This window comes from Mobula hypostoma, chromosome 8 (genome assembly GCF_963921235.1).
Source record: "Mobula hypostoma chromosome 8, sMobHyp1.1, whole genome shotgun sequence".
Lineage (NCBI taxonomy): Eukaryota > Metazoa > Chordata > Chondrichthyes > Myliobatiformes > Myliobatidae > Mobula > Mobula hypostoma.
Genome location: NC_086104.1, coordinates 91,359,830 through 91,381,872, shown reverse-complemented (window position 1 = coordinate 91,381,872; position 22,043 = coordinate 91,359,830). Strand labels below are relative to the sequence as shown.

The 22,043-nt window shown below is 43.7% G+C and overlaps 1 protein-coding gene across 2 annotated transcripts in view; it reads left to right on the top strand.

Moving 5' to 3' along the window:
* Window positions 1–22,043, top strand: part of lrp11 (low density lipoprotein receptor-related protein 11) — a 44,485-nt gene that overhangs the window by 11,518 nt on the left and 10,924 nt on the right. The window contains exons 3-6 of one of the 2 annotated variants that reach the window (XM_063056328.1): window positions 7,665–7,806; window positions 14,833–14,958; window positions 15,075–15,272; window positions 20,588–20,756. In XM_063056328.1, the coding sequence (XP_062912398.1) occupies window positions 7,665–7,806; window positions 14,833–14,958; window positions 15,075–15,272; window positions 20,588–20,756 (635 nt within the window). The remainder of the gene's footprint in view (window positions 1–7,664; window positions 7,807–14,832; window positions 14,959–15,074; window positions 15,273–20,587; window positions 20,757–22,043) is intronic. The other variant, XM_063056326.1, reaches the window with a different exon arrangement.

Below are 22,043 nucleotides of genomic sequence, written 5' to 3'. Positions count from 1 at the left end.
CTCCCAAACTACTGGACCATGGCTGCAGCTGTGTGGGAACTTCATACACTCACACACCATTCCAACCTAGCCAAACACTCTCAGCCTACTTTGTGCTACGAAAGGTGGCTGTGGGTGCTGGTTTTCAATCATTCTTGTAGCAGGGGTTCCTCAAGGCTGCAACTGAGGCTGAACCATCTCCTCTGTTTTATTAATACTTCCTGTCTTGGACATTCGTGGTAAAGTGTTCACTTCTACTTTCAGGCATTCTGCTAGTGAAACAGCCTTGCTGGTATGTTAACAACCCTGGAAAGCAATCAGGCAGGGACTAGCAAGCAGCAAGTAACAACTACTTTCCCTTGAAATTAAATGGTGTTACTATGTTCAGATCTATCACCATCAATATTCTTAGGATAAACATTAACCAGAAACTTAAGTGGATCATCATTTTGAAAATTGTGGCTTTATAAGCCTCTCAGGGACTTAAATGTTTTATGATGAATAACTTACCTGTTGACACTCTGGAACCTTTTCACCATTTACGGAGCCAAAGGTACTTGTTCTTATCCAACTGTAGCTTCAACACATTCAGGAAACTATATACATCTAGGACAGGAGTAGTTTACTTTATTGACAGACCATTCTCTCCAAACGTTCATAGGCATGTTAACTGTGTGAAACAAAAGCCAAGTTGTCTTTCACATGACCTCCCAAACCTGTGATGTGCACAAGAGCGTCTCTGAGCACCAACAGGTCGAACCTTGAGGTAGATGGGTTACAGCAACAGAAGGCCATGAACATACACTCAATGGCCACTTTACTATGTACAGAAGGTACCTAAATAAGTAGCCACTAAGTGTATGTTACCATTCTTAATGGTCACTGGGCCTGGGATTTGCCTCGTAGTTGTAGTGGGAATACAAAAAAAGCATCAGGAGAGAAAAGATGAAATGTGAAGATAAGCTAACCAATAGAGGATACCAGAAGTTTTTTCAGATGTATAAAGAGTAAAAGAGAGGCAATGGTGGATATTGGACTACTGGAAAATGACCCTGGAGAGGTAGTAATAGGGGATAAAGAAATGGCAGGCGAACTTAATAAATATTTTGCAACAGATTTTACTGTTGAAGACAATAGTAGTATGCCAGAAATCCGAGTGTGTCAGGGGGCAGAGGTGAGGGTAGTTGCTATTACTAAAGAGAAGATGCTTGGGAAGATCAAAGGTCTGAAGGTAGATAAATCATCTGGACCAGCTGGATTACACCCTAGGGTTGTGAAGGAGGTAGCTGAAGAGATTGTGGCAGCATTAGTAATGATCTTTGAAGAATCGCTAGATTCTGGAATAGTTCTGGAGGACTGAAATATTGCAAATGTCACTCCACTCTTTAAGAAGGGAGGCAGAAGAAAGGAAATTGTATGCCAGTTAGCCTGACTTCAGTGGCTGGGAAGATGTAGGACTCCATTATTAAAGACAAAGTTTTGGGGTACTTGGAGGAACCTGATAAAATAGTTCAAAGTCAGCATGGTTACCTTTAGGGAAAATCTGGTCTGATTGGAACCTGTTGGAATTTTTTGAGGAAATAACAGGCAGGATAGACAAAGGAGTGTCAGTAAGATGTTGTTTACTTGGATTTTCAGAAGGCCTTTGACAAGCTACGCAAATGAGGCTGCAGTAACAAGATAAGAGCCATATAACCGTATAACAATTACAGCATGGAAACAGGCCATCTCGGCCCTTCTAGTCCATGCTGAACTCTTACTCTCACCTAGTCCCACCGACCTGCACTCAGCCCATATTAAGGAAAGATACTAGCATGGATAGAAGATTGACTGCTTGGCAAGAGACAAAGAGTTGGAATAAGGGGGGCCTACTCTGGTTAGTTGCCTGTGACAAGTGGTGGTGCTCCACAGAGGTTGGTATTGGCACTGCTTTTTTCACGTTATATGTCAAAATTTTGATGACGAAATTGATGGCTTTGCTGCCAGATTTTCAGGTGATACAAAAATAGGTAGTGGGCAGGTTGTGTTGAGGACTCAGGGAGTTTGCAGAAGCAGAGGGCACAACCTTAGAATAGAGAGGCGTCCATTTAGTACAGAGATAAGAATGAGCAACACACACAAAATGCTGGAGGAACTCAGCAGGCCGGGCAGCATCTATGGAAAAAGAGAACGTCGATGTTTCGGGCTGAAACGTCAACTGCACTTTTTTCCCTAGATGCTGTCCAGCATTTTGTGTGTGTTGCTCAGGTTTCCAGCATCTGCAGATTTTTTCTTGTTAGAGATAAGATGGAAGAGGTGGATAGGTTTGTGGTTTGTCAGGACATCAAAGGTACAGGGAGAAGGATGGACAATGGGATTGAGAGGAACAATAAATCAGCCACAATGGAATGCTGGAAATGACTCATTGGCCCAACAGGCCTAATTCTGTTCCTGTGTTAATGGTGTAATACCTACAAGCTTAGCATCCATTCCTTGAGCTGCATACAAGATTATTTACAGAAAACTGGGCTTAAAAGAGATGCCATTACATATAAACACTTGACAAGATAATAGATAAAGTATCTCTTAAAAAATTTAATTTGTCATTAAAAAATAATAGTGAAAAAATTTGTCCAAAACTCAGCAAGGTTCTAGTTTACAGCAGGGCCTTTTTACTCTTGGATTTGCTGGTCTCTATTAACTGTTGGGTAAGCAACACCTTGACTTTAAAGTTTTCTTCATCTCTGTTTGCACATCACTCATATTGTTTCACTCCTCCGTATTCCTGTAATTTCCCCCAGCCCTATAAAACAATATATCTCCTCTCTTCTAATTGTTGCGTCCTTTCATCCCTAAAGCTGCTCAAAAAGCTGAAAGACCCAAGGGTACATAAGTCACCTAACTGGATAAATTGCACCCTAGGGTTCTGAAAGAGGTAGCGGTAGAGATTGTGGAGGCATTAGTAATGATCCTTCAAAAATCAGTAGACTCTGTTATGGTGCCAGAGGACTGGAAAATTGCAAATGTCATTCCACTCTTTAAGAAAGGAGGAAGGCAGCAGAAAGGAAATTATAGACCAGTTAGCCTGACCTCAGTGGTTGGGAAAATGTTGGAGTCACTTGTTAAGGATGAGGTTATGGAGTACTTGATGACACAGGACAAGATAGGACAAAGTGAGCATGGTTTCCTTAAGGGGGAATCTTGCCTGATGAACCTGTTGGAATTCTTTGAGGAGATAGCAAGTAGCGTATATAAAGGGGATGCAGTGGATGTTGTATATTTGAACTTTCAGAAGGCCTTTGACAAGGTGCCACACATGAGGCTGCTTACCACGTTAAGAGCCCATGGTATTGCAGGAAAGTTATTGCCATGGTTGGAGCATTTGCTGATCAGTAGGAGGCAGCGAGTGGGAATAAAAGGATCCTTTTCTGGCTGGCCACCAGTGACTAGTGGTGTGCCGCAGGGTTCAGTGTTAGGACTGCTTTTTATGCTATATATCAATAATTTAGATGATGAAATAGATGGCTTTGTTGCCAAGTTTTCTGATGATACGAAGACTGGTGGAGGGGCAAGTAGTGTTGAGGAAACAGGTAGGCTGAAGAAGGACTTAGACAGATTAGAAGAATGGGCATTAAAGTGGCAAATGAAATACAGTATTGGAAAATGCATGGTCATGGAACTTTGTAGTACAAATAAATTCGCAGACTATTTTCTAAACGGGGAGAAAATCCAACAATCTGAAATGCTAAGGCTTAACTTGCAGCTAGAGTCAGTGGTGAGGAAGGCAAATGAAATGTGAGCATTCATTTCAAGAGGTCTAGAATACAGGAGCAGGGATGTGTTGCTGAAGCTTTATAAAGCACTGGTTAGGCCTCATCTTGAGTATTGTGAACAGTTTTGGGCTCCTCATCTAAAAATGTGCTGGCATTGGAGAGGGTTCAGAGCAGGTTCACAGGGATGGTTCCAGGAATGAAAGGGTTATCATATGAGGAATGTTTGATAGCTCTGGGTCTGTATTCGCTGGAATTTAAAAGGATGAGGGGAGATCTCAGTGAAACCTTTTTAATGTTGAAAGGCCTAGAATGAGCAGATGTGGAAGGGATGTTTCCCATGGTGGGAGAGTCAAGGACAAGAGGATAGAGGGCATCCATTTAAAGCAGAGATGTGGAGAAATTTTTAGCCAGAGGGTGATGAATTTGTGGAATTTGTAACTGCAGGCAGCTGTGGAGGCCAGGTTGTTGGGTGTATTTAAGGCAGAGCTTGGTAGGTTCTTGATTGGACACGGCATCAAAGGTTAATTTTTCAAAACTCGTTAGATTCTGGACTAGTTCCTGAGGATTGGAGAGTGGCTAATGTAACCCCACTTTTTAAAAAAGGAGGGAGAGAGAAACTGGGGAATTATAGACCGGTTAGCCTAACGTCGGTGGTGGGGAAACTACTGGAGTCAGTTATCAAAGATGTGATAACAGCACATTTGGAAAGCGGTGAAATCATCGAACAAAGTCAGCATGGATTTGTGAAAGGAAAATCATGTCTGACGAATCTCATAGGATTTTTTGAGGATGTAACTAGTAGAGTGGATAGGGGAGAACCAGTGGATGTGGTATATTTGGATTTTCAAAAGGCTTTCGACAAGGTCCCACACAGGAGATTAGTGTGCAAACTTAAAGCACACGGTATTGGGGGTAAGGTATTGATGTGGATGGAGAATTGGTTAGCAGACAGGAAGCAAAGAGTGGGAATAAACGGGACCTTTTCAGAATGGCAGGCAGTGACTAGTGGGGTACTGCAAGGCTCAGTGCTGGGACCCCAGTTGTTTACAATATATATTCATGACTTGGATGAGGGAATTAAATGCAGCATCTCCAAGTTTGCGGATGACATGAAGCTGGGTGGCAGTGTTAGCTGTGAGGAGGATGCTAAGAGGATGCAGGGTGACTTGGATAGGTTGGGTGAGTGGGCAAATTCATGGCAGATGCAATTTAATGTGGATAAATGTGAAGTTATCCACTTTGGTGGCAAAAATAGGAAAACAGATTATTATCTGAATGGTGGCCGATTAGGAAAAGGGGAGGTGCAACGAGACCTGGGTGTCATTATACACCAGTCATTGAAAGTGGGCATGCAGGTACAGCAGGCAGTGAAAAAGGCGAATGGTATGCTGGCATTTATAGCGAGAGGATTCAAGTACAGGAGCAGGGAGGTACTACTGCAGTTGTACAAGGCCTTGGTGAGACCACACCTGGAGTATTGTATGCAGTTTTGGTCCCCTAATCTGAGGAAAGACATCCTTGCCATAGAGGGAGTACAAAGAAGGTTCACCAGATTGATTCCTGGGATGGCAGGACTTTCATATGAAGAAAGACTGGATGAACTGGGCTTGTACTCGTTGGAATTTAGAAGATTGAGGGGGAATCTGATTGAAACGTATAAAATCCTAAAGGGATTGGACAGGCTAGATGCAGGAAGATTGTTCCCGATGTTGGGGAAGTCCAGAACGAGGGGTCACAGTTGGAGGATAGAGGGGAAGCCTTTTAGGACCGAGATTAGGAAAAACTTCTTCACACAGAGAGTGGTGAATCTGTGGAATTCTCTGCCACAGGAAACAGTTGAGGCCAGTTCATTGGCTATATTTAAGAGGGAGTTAGATATGGCCCTTGTGGCTACGGGGGTCAGGGGGTATGGAGGGAAGGCTGGGGCAGGGTTCTGAGTTGGATGATCAGCCATGATCATAATAAATGGCGGTGCAGGCTCGAAGGGCCGAATGGCCTACTCCTGCACCTATTTTCTATGTTTCTATGTTACGGGGAGAAGGCCGGGGAGTGGGGCTGAGGAGAGGAAAAAAGGATCAGCCATGATTGAATGACGGAGCAGACTCACTGGGCCAAGTAGCCTAATTCTGCTCCTATCTTATGGTCTAAATGTAATTATTTCTCCATGCACAGCTCCCATGGCTCTCAGCTCTAGATGTTGCTCCCTGTGCCTATGTACCTTACTTTGCTATTTAAGTTGTTCTTTAAATCTACCCCGAACTAAATATTTCCCTCATGTTTGTTAGGAGGTTCATTGCCAGTATTTAAAATCTTCTTTGAGTTGCAGTGTTTTTGATACAGAAAAGGCACCATTACAAACGGAAATTATTGCTGTAAAAGACTATTCATACACCATCCAACAATCTGCAGGACTTCCTGTAATAAACTTTAGACACAAATTTCATCCTGTTTGGAGCTCACTATTGATTTCAAGAATAAAATTAACCGAAATTATTCCTGTCAAGAACTTTATTCCTGCACCATTATTGCATTAGATTGTGAGCCTGAAGATCCTGGAATGAACCAGCTAATCTGCACACAGGGAAATAATGTAAATGAACATGCTAATTCTTCTTGGAGGTGATAGATGAAGGTTAGGTGGAATTCTTTGAAAATTACTTGAGCTATCTTCGATACCCATGAGGAGAGACATGGAATAATTTTAGCACAGGGCAACACACACAAAATGCTGGAGAAACTCAGCAGGATAGGCAGCATCAATGGAAATGAATATTCCCAAGAGGCATTGGAGCTCTTACATAAAAAGAGTGCTGGGAATGTTGGTAAATTGAAGCTGTGTGGGAAAACTGGGACATAATGCTGAGAGGAGTGCTGACCATGCTGTGACTCTGGAGACACAGGAGGCTGCTTTGCTGGAATCCGGAGCTATGAACAAAATGCTGAGCGGGCTCAACAGGTCAGGTAGTACCTGAACAGGGAATTGGACATTTACGTATCAGGTCAAGACTCTATCTGGACTAGGTGTTGGGACAAGTGGAGAGATGGTACATTCTATACTCTGTGTCCTGCCCCAGTACCAGAACAGTATTAAACTGCTGCATAATCTTGGAGATTTAAAAGCACAAACACAAGGGATACTGCAAATGCTGGAAATCTAGAGCATCACACACACGAAATGCTGGAGAAACTTTAACAGGTCAGGCAGCATCAATGGAAATGAATAGACAGCTGATGTTTCAGGCCGAGACCCTTCATCAGGATTCGAAAGGAAAGGGAAAGAAGCCAGAATAGGAGGGTCAGAGGAAGGGAAGGAGTACAAGCTAGAAAATGATAGGTGAAGCCAGGTAGGTGGAAGAGGGAGAATGAATGAAGTAAGAAGATGGGGGGTGATAGGCGGGAAAGGTAAAGGACCAGAGAAGAAGGAATCTGATAGAGGGGATTGAATCATGGAGCAAAGGAAGGAGGAGGGGTACCAAGGGAGCGATAGGCAAGTGAGGAGAAGAGAGGTAAAAGTGGGGCCGGAGTGCGGAATTGAAGAGGGAAGGGGCAGTGGGAAAAAATACTAGAAGTTGGAGAAATCAATGTTCATGCCATAAAGTTGGAGGCTACACAGATGGAATACAAAGGATTGCTCCTGCAACCTGAGAGTGGCCTCATCATGGCAGGAGAGGAGCCCATGGACTGACGTGTTGGAATGGGAATGGGAATTGGAATTAAAATGGTTGGCCATCAGAAAATCCTGCTTTTTGCAGATGGAGCGAAGGTGCTCAATAAAGCAGTTTCCCCAATCTGTAATGTGTCTCACCAATATAGAGGAAGCTGCATCGGGAGCTCGGGATGACAACCCCAACCCCACAGATTCATTGGTGAAGTGTATCCCGGTTTGATAGCAGCCTTCTAATCTTGTGACTGTATGTTCTTTTTGGGTTTCAGTCTCCACAACCTGGGACATTGAAGATGAGTGGCTTACGAGAGGGAGTGTATGTGATTCAGTTATCAGTCACTGACTCCATTGGACAAAGGAGTACCGACAACGTCACTGTGACTGTGATGCCACCAAAGCAGCGAACAACAGGTCAGTTGACCCAATGGAAAATACAGGCATAGTTTCTTGGGTGACGCATCGTCCCCTTCCACTGAAGACATTATCACCTTTCCCCAGTTATAATCACAAATCAGCACTGGATTATAAACATGAGAAAGTCTGCAGATGCTGGACATCCAAAACAACACACACAAAATGCTTAACAGGTCATGCAGTATCTATGGTAAGGAATAGTTTCCATAACTTGGTGTTTCAGGCCAAGACCCTTCTCCAGGACTGGAAAGGAAGGGGGAAGACATCAGAATAAAAAGGTGGAGGGAGGGGAAGGAGGATAGCTGGAAGGTGATAGGTGAAGCCAGGTGGGTGGGAAAAGTAAAGGGCTGGAGAGGAAGGAATATGAGAGGAGAGGGCAGTGGACCACAGGAGAAAGGGAAGGAGGTGAGGATCCAGAGGAGGTGAACGGCAGATGAGAAGAGGTAAGAGGCCAGAGTGGGGAATAGAAGAAGGGAGTGGGGGAGAGATTTTTTTTTACCTGAATGAGAAATCGATATTCAGGGCATCAAGTTGGAAGCTTCCCAGATGTTGCTCCTCCATCCTGATAGTAGCCTTATCTTGGCACAAGAGGAGGCCATGGACTGACATGTCAGAATGGGAATGGGAATCAGAATTAAACTGTTTGACCACCAGGATGTTCTGCTTTTGGTGAATGGAGCAGAAGTGCTCAACAAAGCAGTCCCCGGTTTACAACTCGTCTCACCAATATAGAGGAGGCTGCATCAGGAGATTATCGGGAATTAAAGAGTAACCTGAGGAGAAGAATTAAGTGGGTACCATTTGGGGGATAAATATATCAAGGTGATAACAAAAAAAATAATCCAGTCAATCAGATAACTTCTCTGGCAACTTTATAATAAGTCAGAGAAAGCAAAATGTGTGGTGTTAGGTCTTGTAACATGCCAGATTTGTTTCCCCCTCGTTAAACACCCCTGCCCCACCCCAAAAGATTTAAGTAGGGCTCTATCCCACTCCCTCGAAGAACCTGGGGGGCATTTGCTGGTAATATGGGGAGAATAAGGTAGGTTAGGGTAGGATTAGTGTAAAAAATGCGTGCATGATAGTTGGTGCACACTTTGCGGGCTGAAGGGCCTGTTTCTAGGCTGCATTGTTGTGCAAGTGTCTCAGACAGACTCTCAGGCAGCTCCGACATGTTTATGTCACACTCTCACACGTCTTTATACACATCACATCACACTGCAGCACCCTCTTCACACAAAAACCTGTCACAAGTAATCACTCTCCCTCTAGCTCTCACATGCTTTTATTTGCTTTCCCTCTGCCTATCATTCGTACACCCCCCGTTCATCTTTGTGTTAGGCTGAGTTTAACCCAACAGGTTTCTGCTCTCATTGTTACTGTTCTCCACCATCCACCCCCTTAGCTCAGCTCCAGTCTGACTGTATTAGATACAGAAACATAGAAAACCTACAGCACAATACAGGCCCTTTGGCCCACAATGCTGTGCCGAACGTGTACTTACTTTAGAAATTACCTAAGGTTACCCATTGTCCTCTATTTTTCTAATCTCCATGTACCTATACAGGAATCTCTTAAAAGACTCTATTGCCCTATTGTATCTGCCTCCACCACCATCACCAGCAGCCCATTCCACGCACTCACCACTCTTTGCTTAAAATAAACTTACCTCTGACGTCCCCTCTGTACCTACTTCCAAGCACCTTAAAACTATGCCCTCTTGTGTTAGCCATTTCAGACCTGGGTAAAAACCTCTGACTATCCACACGAACAATGCCTCTCATCATCTTGTACACCTAAGTGATGACCTTGGTGATGATCTGATTGCAGTACCATAGATAACAATTACACAGCCACTCAAAGTTTAGCAGGCTTTCACATAGGAGCTACTTATGTGCCGCATCTTAAAATGAGCCCAGTTTTTATACATCACAGCACTACAGCGAATACCCCTTACCTGAAATTCCAAAATCCAAAATTTTTTTGAGTGCTTACATGACGTCACAAATGGAATATTACACAAGGCATAAAATACGAGGAATTCTGCAGATGCTGTAAATCCAAAGCAGCACACACAAAATCTTGGGGTTCAGCAGGTTAGGCAACATCAATGGAAAGAAATAAACAGTTTACATTTCAGGCTGAGACCCTTCATCGAGACTGGAAAAGAAGGGGGAAGATGCCAGAATAAAAATGAGGGGTGAGTAGAAGGAGGATAGCTAGAAAATGATAGGTAAAGCCATGTGGGTAGGAAAAGTAAAGGGTGGAGAGAAAGGAATCTGATAGGAGAAGAGAATGGACCATAGGAGAAAGGGAGGGAGGTGGGGATCCAGGGGAAGGTGACAGGTAGGTGAGAAGAGGTAGGAGATCAGGGTGGAGGGAGGGAAATTTATTTTTACCTGAATGAGAAATCAATATTCTTGCCATCAGGTTGGAGGCTACTCAGACTAAATATAAAGTGTTGCTCCTCCACCCTGAGGGTGGCCTCATCTTGGCACAAGAGGAGGCCATGGACTGACGTGTTGGAACAGGAATGGGTATTAAAATTTAAAACGTTTGGCTATGGGGAAGTTTCGCTTTTGGCAGATGCAGGGCGGAAGTGCCCCAATTTACTTGGGGTTAAGTCCATATCCCTAAAAGTGGCAACACAAGTAGGTAGGTTAGTTCAAAAGGCAAATGGAATGTTTCAGATCGCGTCCACGATATCCTGCAGTGGGAGGGAGAACAGCCAGAGGTCATGGTACATATTGGTAGCAACGACATAGGTAGGAAAAGGGAAGAGGTCCTGAAAACAGACAACAGGGAGTTAGGAAGGAAGTTGAGAAACAGGAACGCAAAGGTAGTAATCTCCGGATTACTGCCTGTGCCACGTGACAGTGAGAATAGGAATAGAATAATGTGGAGGATAAATGCATGGCTGAGGGATTGGAGTGGGGGCAGGGATTCAGATGTCTGGATCATTGGGACCTCTTTTGGGGCAAGTGTGACCTGTTCAAAAGGACAGGTTGCACTTGAATCACAGGGGGACCAATATCCTGGCGGGGAGGTTTGCTAAGGCTACTGGGGAGAGTTTAAACTAGAATTGTTGGGGGATCGGAACGGAACTGAAGAGACTGGGGAAGAGGCTGTTGGCTCACAAATAGAGAAAGCTTGGAGACGGTGCGAGAAGAAGGATAGGCAGGTGATAGAGAAGGGACGCGTTCAGACTGACAGTTTAAGGTGTGTCTATTTTAACGCAAGGAGTATTGTGAACAAAGCAGATGAGCTAAGAGCGTGGATCAGTACTTGGAGCTATGATGTGATGGCTATTACAGAGACTTGGATAGCTCAGGGACAGGAATGGTTACTTCAAGTGCCGGGTTTTAGATGTTTCAGAAAGGACAGGGAGGGAGGCAAAAGAGGTGGGGGTTGTGGCACTGTTGATCAGAGATAGTGTCACGGCTGCAGAAAAGGTGGACGTCATGGAGGGATTGTCTACGGAGTCTTTGTGGGTGGAGGTTAGGAACAGGAAGGGGTCAATAACTCTACTGGGTGTTTTTTATAGGCCGTCCAATAGTAACAGGGATATCAAGGAACAGATAGGGAAACAAATCCTGGAAAGGTGTAATAATAACAGAGTTGTCATGGTGGGAGATTTTAATTTCCCAAATATCAGTTGGCATCTCCCTGGAGCGAGGGGTTTAGATGGGGTGGAGTTTGTTAGGTGTGTTCAGGAAGGTTTCTTGACACTATATGTTGATAAGCCTACAAGAAGAGCGGCTGTACTTGATCTGGTATTGGAAAATGAACCTGGTCAGGTGCCAGATCTCTCAGTGGGAGAGCATTTTAGAGATAGCGATCATAATTCTATCGCCTTTACAATAGCATTGGAAGGGGAAGGAACAGACAAGTTAGAAAAGCGTTTCATTAGAGTAAGGAGGATTATGAGGCTATCAGTCAGGAACTTGGAAGCTTAAATTAGGAACAGATGTTCTCAGTGAAAGGTACAGAAGAAATGTGGCAAATATTCAGGGGATATTTGTGTGGAGTTATGGTAAAGGACAGGAACCGTGGTGTACAAAGGCTGTAATAAATCTAGTCAAGAAGAAAAGAAAAGCTTACAAAAGATTCAGAGAGCTAGGTAATGTTAGAGATCTAGAAGATTATAAGGCTAACAGGAAGGAGCTTAAGAAGGAAATTAGGAGAGCCAGAACGGGCCATGAGAAGGCCTTGGCGGGCAGGAGTAAGGAAAACCCCAAGGCATTCTACAAGTATGTGAAGAGCAAGAGGATAAGACGTGAAAGAATAGTACCTATCAAGTGTGACAGTGGGACAGTATGTATGGAACTGGAGGAAATAGCAGAGGTACTTAATACTTTACTTCAGTATTCACTATGGAAAAGGATCTCGGCAATTGTAGTGATGACTTGCAGCGGACTGAAAAGCTTGAGCATGTAGATATTAAGAAAGAGGATGTGCTGGAGCTTTTGGAAAGCATCAAGTTGGATAAGCCACTGGGACCGGATGAGATGTACCCTGCGCTACTGTGGGAGGCGAAGGAGGAAACATAGAAACATAGAAACATAGAAAATAGGTGCAGGAGTAGGCCATTTGGCCCTTCGAGCCTGCACCACCATTTATTATGATCATGGCTGATCATCCAACTCAGAATCCCGCCCCAGCCTTCCCTCCATACTCCCTGATCCCCGTAGCCACAAGGGCCATATCTAACTCCCTCTTAAATATAGCCAATGAACTGGCCTCAATTGTTTCCTGTGGCAGAGAATTCCACAGATTCACCACTCTCTGTGTGAAGAAGTTTTTCCTAATCTTGGTCCTAAAAGGCTTCCCCTTTATCCTCAAACTGTGACCCCTCGTTCTGGAGATTGCTGATCCTCTGCCAATGATCTTTCCATTATCAATGGGGACGGGAGAGGTTCCGGAGGATTGGAGGGCTGCAGATGTTGTTCCCTTATTCAAGAAAGGGAGTAGAGATAGCCCAGGAAATTATAGGCCAGTGAGTCTTACTTCAGTGGTTGGTAAGTTGATGGAGAAGCAGGATTTATGTATGAACATTTGGAGAGGTATAATATGATTAGGAATAGTCAGCATGGCTTTGTCAAGGGCAGGTCATGCCTTACAAGCCTGATTGAAATTTTTGAGGATGTGACTAAACACATTGATGAAGGAAGAGTAGTAGATGTAGTGTATATGGATTTCAGCAAGGCATATGATAAGGTACCCCATGCAAGGCTTTTTGAGAAAGTAAGGATGCATGGGATTCAAGGGGACATTGCTTTGTGGATCCAGAACTGGCTTGCCCACAGAAGGCAAACAGTGGTTGTAGACGGGCCATATTCTGCATGGAGGTCAGTCACCAGTGATGTGCCTCAGGGATCTGTTCTGGGACCCCTTCTCTTCGTTATTTTTATAAATAACGTGAATGAGGAATTGGAGGAATGGGTTAGTAAATTTGCTGATGACACAAAGTTTGTGGGTGTTGTGGACAGTGTGGAGGGCTGTCAGAGGTTACAGCAGGACATAGATAGGAAGCAAAACTGGGCTGAGAAGTGGCAGATGGAGTTCAACCCAGATAGGCATGAAGTGGTTCATTTTGGTAGGTCAAATATGATGGCAGAATATAGTATTAATGGTAAGACTCTTGGCAGTGTGGAGGATCAGAGGGATCTTGGGGTCCAAGTCCATAGGACACTCAAAGCAGCTGCGCAGATTGGCTCTGTGGTTAAGAAGGCATACGGTGTATTGGCCTTCATCAATCGTGGAATTGAATTTAGGAGCCGAGAGGTAATGTTGCAGTTATATAGGACCCCGGCCAGACCCCACTTGGAGTACTGTGCTCAGTTCTGGTCACCTCACTACAGGAAGGATGTGGAAACCATAGAAAGGGTGCAGAGGAGATTTACAAGGATGTTGCCTGGATTGGGGAGCATGCCTTATGAGAATAGATTGAGTGAACTCAGCCTTTTCTCCTTGGAGCGACGGAGGATGAGAGGTGACCTGATAGAGGTGTGTAAGATGATGTGAGGCATTGATTGTGTGGATAGTCAGAGGCTTTTTCCCAGGGCTGAAATGGCTGCCACAAGAGGGCACAGGTTTAAGGTGCTTGGGAGTAGGTACAGAGAAGATATCAGGGTTAAGTTTTTTATGCAAAGATTGGTGAGCGCATGGAATGGGCTGCTGGCAACGGTGGTGTGGAGGCGGATACGATAGGGTCTTTTAAGAGACTCCTGGATAGGTACATGGAGCTTAGAGAAATAGAGGGCTATGGGTAACCCTAGTAATTTCGAAGGTAGAGACATGATCGGCACAACTTTGTGGGCCGAAGGGCCTGTATTTTGTAGGTTTTCTATGTTTCTAAATGGCATGCTTTCCTTCACAATATTCAGTGGTAAGTTCAGAAAGGCATATTACAGTTGTCTGAAACATTGTTTAGGTCACATTTTGAGTACGGTGTGCAATTCTGTTTGCATGACCAGAATGACTTTGAGACTTTGAAAAGGTGCAGAAGAGTTTTGACAGAATCCTGCTTGGATTAGAATGTCTTAGCTATAAGAAGAATTTGGATAAACCTGGATTGGTTTCTCCAGAGCACTGGAGGCTGAGTGGAGACATCAGAGACATTTGAGAGGTAGAAATGGGCTAAAGAGCCTCTTTGACATTTAAGTGGATATGTGGAAATGTCAAATACTAGAACCCGCACCTTGTAAGGCTAAAGGAGGAAATTTTAAAGAGATTTACTAGGCAAGATTTTCCCACAGAGAATTAGGTGCCTTGAACGCTCTGCCAGTTGAAATAGTGAAAGCAAATAGTGATAATTAAGTGGGATTTAGACACACGCATGCAGTGAATGGAGGGGTATGAACCATGTGCAGACAGATAGGGTTAGGTTGGATTGGCATCATGATTGGTATGGATATCGTACAGGCCCTTCAGCCAACCTATGTTGTACTGTTCTGTGTTTTACATGTACTACATATTAAGATGCTGTTGGGTCTGCTGATAGATACACCATTCTCTTTGCAGACTGTACAGGAGTTTGCTCACGATACCAGTTCACCTGTGATGATGGCTGTTGCATCGATATCACTTTGGCTTGTGATGGGATTGCCCAGTGCCCTGACAAATCTGACGAAACCTTCTGTCATGACTGTAAGTACAACCCCTGGCACGAAAATCAAGGTTCTTTTACCTTGCATTCATTAACTGGAGCACAAAAAGAGCAAACAGTTATTAATTTAACAACTGTTTTATTTTTGATTCCAAAGTTAATATAGGTCGTAAGACAGTGACCCATACAACCCTTGCTGCTGTCTCAGAGCAAGATGGTACTGCATGGCCCTTTGGGGACAGCTTACAGAAGGATTCCATCAAAAGCCAAAAGCCAATGGAGCATCTCGAGGCTGAAATGACACAGTCATCCCAAGCAGAAGGGAGAGGCAAACCCAGCGCTGGCCGGCTTCCAGGTAGGAGTATAAAAGCAATCAGAATCTTAGAATCACAGCATGAGAACAGGCCATTCGACCCCAGTAATTCATGCCAACCATTGGACAGCTTCCTGTATTAATTCCATCGCCCCAGCCTAGGTCCAGAACATTCTGTGCCTGAGCTAGTCAGGTGCTCATTTTGCACTTAAACACTGTCAAGTGACCTAGCTCTTCGTGTGCCTATCTAATAAAGATCTGTTAAAAATCCCTAATATATCTGCCTCTGCCACCACCCCAGGGTAATCCCATTATCCTTAACTTATAGAAACATAGAAAATAGGTGCAGGAGTAGGCCATTCGGCCCTTCGAGCCTGCACCGCCATTTATTATGATCATGGCTGATCATCCAACTCAGAACCCCGCCCCAGCCTTCCCTCCATACCCCCTGACCCCCGTAGCCACAAGGGCCATATCTAACTCCCTCTTAAATATAGCCAATGAACTGGCCTCAACTGTTTCCTGTGGCAGAGAATTCCACAGATTCACCAATCTCTGTGTGAAGAAGATTTTCCTAATCTCGGTCCTAAAAGGCTTCCCCTCTATCCTCAAACTGTGGCCCCTCGTTCTGGACTTCCCCAACATCGGGAACAATCTTCCTGCATCTAGCCTGTCCAATCCCTTTAGGATTTTATACGTTTCAATCAGATTCCCCCTCAATCTTCTAAATTCCAACGAGTACAAGCCCAGTTCATCCAGTCTTTCTTCATATGAAAGTCCTGCCATCCCAGGAATCAATCTGGTGAACCTTCTTTGTACTCCCTCTATGGCAAGGATGTCTTTCCTCAGATTAGGGGACCAAAACTGCACACAATACTCCAGGTGTGGTCTCACCAAGGCCTTGTACAACTGCAGTAGTACCTCCCTGCTCCTGTACTCGAATCCTCTCGCTATAAATGCCAGCATACCATTCGCCTTTTTCACTGCCTGCTGTACCTGCATGCCCACTTTCAATGACTGGTGTATAATGACACCCAGGTCTTGTTGCACCTCCCCTTTTCCTAATCGGCCACCATTCAGATAATAATCTGTTTTCCTATTTTTGCCACCAAAGTGGATAACTTCACATTTATCCACATTAAATTGCATCTGCCATGAATTTGCCCACTCACCCAACCTATCCAAGTCACCCTGCATCCTCTTAGCATCCTCCTCACAGCTAACACTGCCACCCAGCTTCGTGTCATCCGCAAACTTGGAGATGCTGCTCTAATTTTAATTTGGGGAGAACACTTAGAGCAACAATGTGTGTAGCATCACAGGACACAGAGAGAGGCCACTCAGCTTCTCAGAAAATGTTACTTACATCAGGTGTGAAAGGCAGGTTTGAGAAAAGAGAGTGGTGGGTGCCTGGAATGTGCTGCCTCGGGTGGTGATCAAGGCAGATACATTAGGAATTTTTAAGAAACATTTAGATAGGCACTTGACTGTGAGGAAAATAGAAGGATATGGACATTGTATAGGCAGAAGGGATTAGTTTAGTTGGTCACTTGATTACTAATGTTATTGCTCTGGCGCATGGTTGTGGGCTGAAGGACTCTTTTATATTCTATCTTCTTCCCATTCCCTTCATTCTTTTATATGTATTTGCACATTATGGGAAACTACTTAATTTCTGTGCAAAATAAAGAACCTCAGAAGTAAATGTATTGTTTTCTGATTTATGTTCTACATTCATTAATGTCTGCCTCCTATAACCAAGCCAATTTTACCAGCTTGCCTTAGATGCCACGTGCCCATGGCCAACCTACTATGCAGGATCTTGTCAAGTACTGTAGTAATGTTCATACAGACAACATCTGCTGTAAAGGCTTCCCAATCACCACCTCAGAAAACACAATCAAGTTATTGATGGGATTTCCTATGCACAATCTCATGTAGGCGTTCCCTGGTCAATTTATTCCTTAAAACTTTCTCCAGTAATTTTATCCACTGATGAAAGGCTTATTAGCCTGTAGCTACCTGGCAGTTGAGTATAAATCAGTGAGTTTTGGGTTTGAGGCCAGTGACTGTCACCAGAGGGACATCACAGCAACTAGTGCTAGAGCCTCAGCTGCTAACATCTGCACTGAGTGTTTGTCCATGATCGTCAACTGCTGTAGCCCATCCACTTCAATGTTTGATGTGTTGTGCATTCAGAGATGTTTTTTTTGCACACCACTGTAGTAACATGTGGTTGAGTTACTGTTGTCTTCCTGTCAGCTTGAACTAGTCTGGCCATTCTCCTCTGACCTCTCTCATTAAAAAAGTGATTTTGCCCACATAACTGCCACTCACTAGATGATTTTTTTGTTTCACATCTGTAAACTATACATGATAATAATCATAATATGATTGAATTTACCCTGAACGTTGAGAAGGAGAAGCTAAAGTCAGATGTATCAGTAAAGGGAATTACAGAGGCATGAGAGAGGAGTTACCAGAATTGATTGGGAAAAGAACACTGGCAGGATGACAGCAGAGCAGCAATGGCTACTATTTCTACAAGCAATTCAGAAGGCATAGGATAGATATATCCCAAAGAGGAAGAAGTATTCTAAAGGCAAGATGACAGATCTGTAGCTAACAAGAAAAGTCAAAGCCAACATAAAAGCCAAAGAGAGGGTATAAAATACAGCATAAATTAGTGGTAAGTTATGGGATGGGGAAGTTTTAAACACCAACAGAAGGCAACTAAAACAAGTCATTAGGGTGGTAAAGACTGAATACAAAAGTAAGCTAGCCAGTAGTATTAGAGGATATCAAAAGTTTCTTCAGATACAAAGTGTAAAAGAATGATGAAAGTGGATACTGGACCGCTGAAAATGATAGTAATGAGAGGTAGTAATGGGGGACAACGAAATGGCAGACAAACTGAATAAGTATTTTGCATCAGTCTTCACTGTGGAAGACATCAGCAGTATGGTGGAAGTTCCAGTTGTCAGGGGTTATGCAGTGTGTGAAGTTACCATTATTAGAGAGAATGTTCTTGGGAGACTGAAAAGTCTGAAGGTGGATAAGTCACTTAGACCAAATGGTGTAAACCCAGGGTTCTGAAAGAGGTGTCTTAAGTGATTATGGAGGCATTAGTAATGATCTTTCAAGAATAACTAGATCCTGGAATGGTTCTGGAAGACAAGAGAATTGCAAATGTTCCTCTACTCTTCAGGAAGGGAGACGGGCAGAAGAAAGAGGCCCCTTATCTTTGAAACTGGAGGGGATTCAAAGGAGGTTCATGAAAATGATTCCAGAATATGAAGAGCATTTGATGGCCCTGAGCCTGTATTCACTAGAATTCAGAAAAATGAGGGGTGATCTCATTGAAACCTATTGATAAGTGAAAGCCTTGATAGAATGAAAATGGAGAAGATTTTTCGTGTGATGGAAGAGTATAAAACTAGAGGACACAGCCTCAGGGTAAAGGGGTGTCCTTTTAAAATGGCGATGAGGAATTTCTTTAGCCAGTGAGTGATAAATCTGTGGAATTCTTTGTCACAGGCAGCTGTGGAGGCCAAGTCTTTATGTAGATTTAAGGCAGAGGTTGATAGATTCTTGATTGGTCTGGGCATGAAGCGACACGGGGAGAAAGCAGGAGATTGGGGCTGAGAGGGAAAATTGGATCAGCCATAATGAAATGGTGGAGCAGACTCGATGGGCCAAATGGCTAATTCTGCTTCTATATCTTATGGTCAATTCTACTACCTAAAAACCAAACTGCTCTTGTTATTGCCAATTAACTGACTCTGAAAACTCGCACTCATCCTTCAATCATATTTTATTGTACTTGTGCACAGGAGAACAACATGGCTCCTGTCACCCACACTATTCTGAAGTCTGAACAGATAGTTGACCATTTAGTAAATTGTGTATATTTGAATTCCTTACTTGCAGGTCAATTACCATTCACAATGCAGGTGTTGAAAGTTAATAGAAACTACAAGCTAACAACTGCTTATACTTTGAAGTTAGTAAAGAAGTTGTCCCTTAGTTGGTGTGTGTGTTTTTGATCACTTATCTTGCTCCAGACCTTTGGTGTGCATAGGGAAGCTATGCTCTCTAAAGGCCTTTCTTATCTGATGTCTATCCATATCTGGACTGCCTGCTCCTGCCTGCTGAACTCATTACTGGTAAACAGCAATGCTCATTTTTCACATTTAAACTTGACCTTTTGGCCACTTTTGCACATTACATAATTTGAACTCAACCCAAGCTCTGCCACTTCCATTCCCTTTTCACTTAAAGTTCATACCCTATGGCTCCATGTCAGTTTTTGTCTCATTGCGTTTGTATGAAACACCTTAATGAGCAGCACATTTAAAGTTCATAAAATGTATTAAGGTGCTGCCTAGAAACATGATGAGGGAATTACAACATGGAGCCATAAGTAGTAATAGAGTTAATTTAGATAAAGAAAAGAATTTATGAAGCATTTTAAAGGGGGCGAGAGGTTGACCTCTGATTACTCTAGACAGTTAAAATCATGAGGCCTCTCTCTGCCCCTGATCTGTCAGTCTTCCAGATGTACATCCCATCATTCCTTCACTTCTACTCCTCCAGTTTTCTTTGTCCTCTCCATTGGCAATCATGCATTCAACTGCTCTACAACTCTCCCTAAACCCCTCACCCCCTTTAAAATGCTTCATAAACTTTGTCCAAATTTACCCTATTATTACTTATGGCTGCATGTTGTTATTGCCTCATCATGTTCCCATGAAACACCTTAATATACTTTATGAACTTTAAATGTGCTGCTCAAAATGTACTAAGGCGTTTCATACAAATGCGATGAGACAAAAACTGACATGGAGCAACAGGTATGGACTTTAAGTGTGTTGCATGGGTGATGGAGCGGAGATACACCTCTAGTAAAGGAAGTGTAGGGTACTTCTTTCCTCCGCTAGCCTGCAGGTCACCCTTATACAAGGTACAGCACCTGCTTAGCCCCCTCCCTGCTTCCTCTCTCTCCCTCCCCCCATCAATCAGGGTCACATTTAGTCTTGTGAGCAGGTGGTGGATGGTCATTTAGCAGCTGGTACGTAACACAAGGCTTGGTTATGCAACCACTGATGCCAGGCAGTCAATCTCTGAAGAGTATTGATAATGGCTGAGGTCACCTGTCATGTAAAGACACTGCCCAGAAAAAGGCAATGGCAAACCACTTTAGTAGAAAAATTTGCCAAGAACAATCATGGTCATGGTGCCATGATCATTCTTGGCAAATTTTTCATGGGACCATAATCCTTCATGTCATACAACATGGCACATAATGATGATGAAATGTGCTGCATAAAAAGCTAGCTGTTTATTTCTGTTGGCAGACTATTGCTTTGCTCCTCCTACTATGGGACCCTGTGAAGGCAATTTTCCACGCTGGTATTTTGATAGCACCTCAGGAACCTGCAAACATTTCACCTACGGTGGGTGCAAGGGCAATCGGAATAACTTTCTGCAGGAGCTGGACTGTAAGACACAATGTTTAGGAACACAAGATAAACATTCCCCTCAATTTGTATTAGAGTTATCAGTTGTACAGCACAGAAATAGCCCCTTTGGCCCTAGTCCGTGCTGACCAAATTGCTTAACTGAGCTAGTCTGATTTGCCTGATTTAGTCTGTCTCTCTCTACTCCTTTCCTAGCCATGTGCCTGTACAAATGTCTTTTAAATACCATAATTGTACCTATCTCTACCACTTCCTTTGAGTGTATGCTTCATATACCTATCACACTGTGTGAAAAATTGCCCTTCGGGTCCCTTTTCAATCTTTCCCCTCTCGCCTTCAATCCTGCCCTGTAGTTTCGAATTCAGCTGTCCTAGGAAAAAGGCTGTGACTATTCACTTTATATAGGCCTTTTATGATTGTATACCCCTGTATAAGGTCACCCTTCAGCCGCCTTTGGAGGCTAAAGAAATTTTACATGTCCCCGTTGACCTTTCCAATTTCTATTGATGTGCCATCGAAAGCATTCTATCTGGATACATGATGGTTTGGTGTGGCAATTACTTTCAATGTGACTGCAAAAGACTGCAGAATTGTGGACACAGCTCAGCACATCATGGAAACTAGTCTCCCCTCCATGGATTCTGTCTATACTTCTCACTGACTCTGTAAAGCACCCAGCATAGTCGAAGGCCTCACCCACCCCAGACATTCTCTCGTTATTGGGCAGAAGGCCAAACCCCGCCACACACTGGGTTCAAGACAGCTTCTATCCTGCTGTAATAAGACTATTAAATGGTTCCCTAGTGCACTAAGATGAATTTTTGACTTCAGTCTGGATTGTTGTCCATCATATCCAACAATGACAGGAGATCTGTGCAGGGGAGTTTTTAAAGTTGAAAAGCTGTTGCACTGGGGCAGTTCCACTCTATTGACCTTGGAAATCCGAGTCCAGTGGTCAGACTAGTCATCAGGAACTGGGATCTTCCTGGTAGCAGAGGATGACCATCCCAGCTGAAATCTGGAGGAAAGCACACAGAGGATGCAGAGGGGGATCAAAAAGGCGAGGGAAGAGGACCAGGTCGAGACAACAGAGGCTTATGGAGAAGAGAAGTTATAAGCTGTGTCTCCCCTCTCTCATCATGGGAAATGTGAGATCGCTGGGGAATAAAATGGACGAACTGACGGCGCTTGTCAGGAGTCAGAGAACATTTCGGGAGAGCAGTGTCATGTGCTTTACTGAGACGTAGCTGCACGAGGACATACCCGATCAAAGCGTTTCCATAGAGGGCTGCAATTCCGTTTGAGCTGACCGGAATTGCACTGAAAGCGGTAA